Below are 2,278 nucleotides of genomic sequence, written 5' to 3' on the forward strand. Positions count from 1 at the left end.
TATTTATTTATTTATTTATTTATTGCAGTGCCAGGGATTGAACTAAGGACCTTGCTAGGCAAGTGCTTATTCTACAGAGCTATCTCCCTGGCCCCAATTATCTAAATTTTAAAGAGAATCTAATATACTTAAAAAGAACCACTATGCATTGGAATATTTAAAGTTCACTAAAGTATTGATTGCTAACAAGGAAGACATTTATAATAAAATCTTATTCTCTTGTGAACTTTTCTATCTCTGTTATTTTTTCTGCTGTGAATTTGACCTTACCTTCAGAGAAACTTCGTAATACATTTGGGAGAAATTTCTACCCTTGTGTTTCCATGATCAATAAAGGCAAAAGAGACAGAGACCTCACATTTCCTTAGAGTTTATAGTGGAGGCATGACTATGTACAGAAGGCTTGTATGCATTATTTGGTTTAATCGAGATTTTTAGTAGATGTGCTGCTGAAGCAAGCATAATGTAATCAAGATATTTAGGTTATTTTATTATTTCCAGATATGTTTGGCTAAATTTTAATGTATAGTTGCAAGACTAGTTATGACCATGTAGGCACTCTACTTCTGAAATTCTAATTTCCCTGCTGCTCTATTCATGTCATAAGTTTCCAGCCCTATTTGCATGCTATGTAGTCCCCATTCAGCAGTAAAGTCCTCAATCTCATCTCTTTCCATTTGAAGAAATATTTAATTCATTTTCACAAATAATTCATAAGTTCATCTTTCCAGGGTTCAGTGACATTCAGAGATGTGGCTATAGACTTCTCACAGGAAGAATGGGAATTCCTGGACTCTGCTCAGAGGGACTTATATAGGGATGTAATGTGGGAGAACTATAGCAACTTCATCTCACTAGGAGCTTCTATTTCTAAACCAGATATGATTACCTTATTGGATGAAGAAGGGAAGGAACCTGGGATGATTGTGAAGGAAGGGATAAGAAACTTATACCCTGGCATTGCCTTTAGGTGCGGGACCAATACCTTATCTCCAGAAAAGGACATTTATGAAATATGTTCACTACAGTGGGAGATAATGGAAAGAATAAAGAGCTATAACTTTCAGGGTTCCATTTTTAGAAATGACTGTGAATGCAAAAGCAAAATTGAGGGCCAAAAAGAACCACAAGGAGGGTATTTTGGGCAGGCAAAAATTGGCTCTGAAAAAATGACCACTTATAAAAAGCAAAAATTTTTTACGGATTATCAGAGAATTAACAATGGAGAAAAGTTGTATGAATGTAAGGAATGTAGGAAGACTTTTATTCGTCGCTCAACACTTAGTCAACATCTAAGAATTCATACTGGTGAGAAACCTTATAAATGTAAAGAATGTGGGCAGGCCTTTAGGCAGCGTGCACACCTTATTCGACATCACAAACTTCATACTGGTGAGAAACCCTATGAATGTAAGGACTGTGGCAAGGCTTTTACAGTGCTCCAAGAACTTACTCAACATCAGAGGCTTCATACTGGTGAAAAACCTTATGAATGCAAGGAATGTGGAAAGGCCTTTAGAGTTCATCAGCAGTTGGCTCGGCATCAGAGAATTCATACTGGTGAGAAGCCCTATGAGTGTAAGGACTGTGGGAAGACCTTTCGACAGTGTACACATCTTACAAGACACCAGAGACTTCATACTTCTGAAAAGCTGTATGAATGTAAGGAATGTGGGAAGGCCTTTGTATGTGGCCCAGACCTTAGAGTACATCAGAAAATTCATTTTGGTGAGAAACCCTATGCATGTAAGGAATGTGGAAAGGCCTTTAGGATATGCCAACAGCTTACTTTAGGATATGTCCATCAGAGTATTCATACTGGTGAAAAACCCTTTGAATGTAAGGAATGTGGGAAGACTTTCAGATTAAGACAACAACTTGTTCGCCATCAGAGAATTCATACTCGTGAGAAACCCTATGAATGCATGGAATGCTGGAAGACCTTTAGTAGTTACTCACAACTGATTTCACATCAGAGCATTCATATTGGTGAAAGACCATATGAATGTGAAGAATGTGGGAAGGCCTTCAGACTGCTCTCACAGCTTACTCAACATCAGAGTATTCACACTGGGGAGAAACCTTATGAATGTAAAGAATGTAGAAAACCTTTCAGATTGCTCTCACAACTTACTCAGCATCAGAGTATTCACACTGGAGAGAAACCTTATGAATGTAAGGAATGTGGGAAGGCTTTTAGACTTTATTCATTCCTTACTCAACACCAGAGAATTCATACTGGTGAGAAACCCTACAAGTGTAAGGAATGTAAGAAGGC

At 37.8% G+C, this 2,278-nt stretch overlaps 1 protein-coding gene across 1 annotated transcript in view; it reads left to right on the forward strand.

Moving 5' to 3' along the window:
• The window catches only part of LOC111818207 (zinc finger protein 14 homolog), a 117,291-nt gene that overhangs the window by 9,973 nt on the left and 105,040 nt on the right, over positions 1–2,278 (forward strand). Inside the window, exon 3 of the mRNA XM_023721453.1 lies at positions 732–2,276. Within this exon, the coding sequence (XP_023577221.1) occupies positions 732–2,276 (1,545 nt within the window). The remainder of the gene's footprint in view (positions 1–731; positions 2,277–2,278) is intronic.

This window comes from Octodon degus, unplaced genomic scaffold, assembly GCF_000260255.1.
Source record: "Octodon degus isolate 3935 unplaced genomic scaffold, OctDeg1.0 scaffold00083, whole genome shotgun sequence".
Classification (NCBI taxonomy): domain Eukaryota; kingdom Metazoa; phylum Chordata; class Mammalia; order Rodentia; family Octodontidae; genus Octodon; species Octodon degus.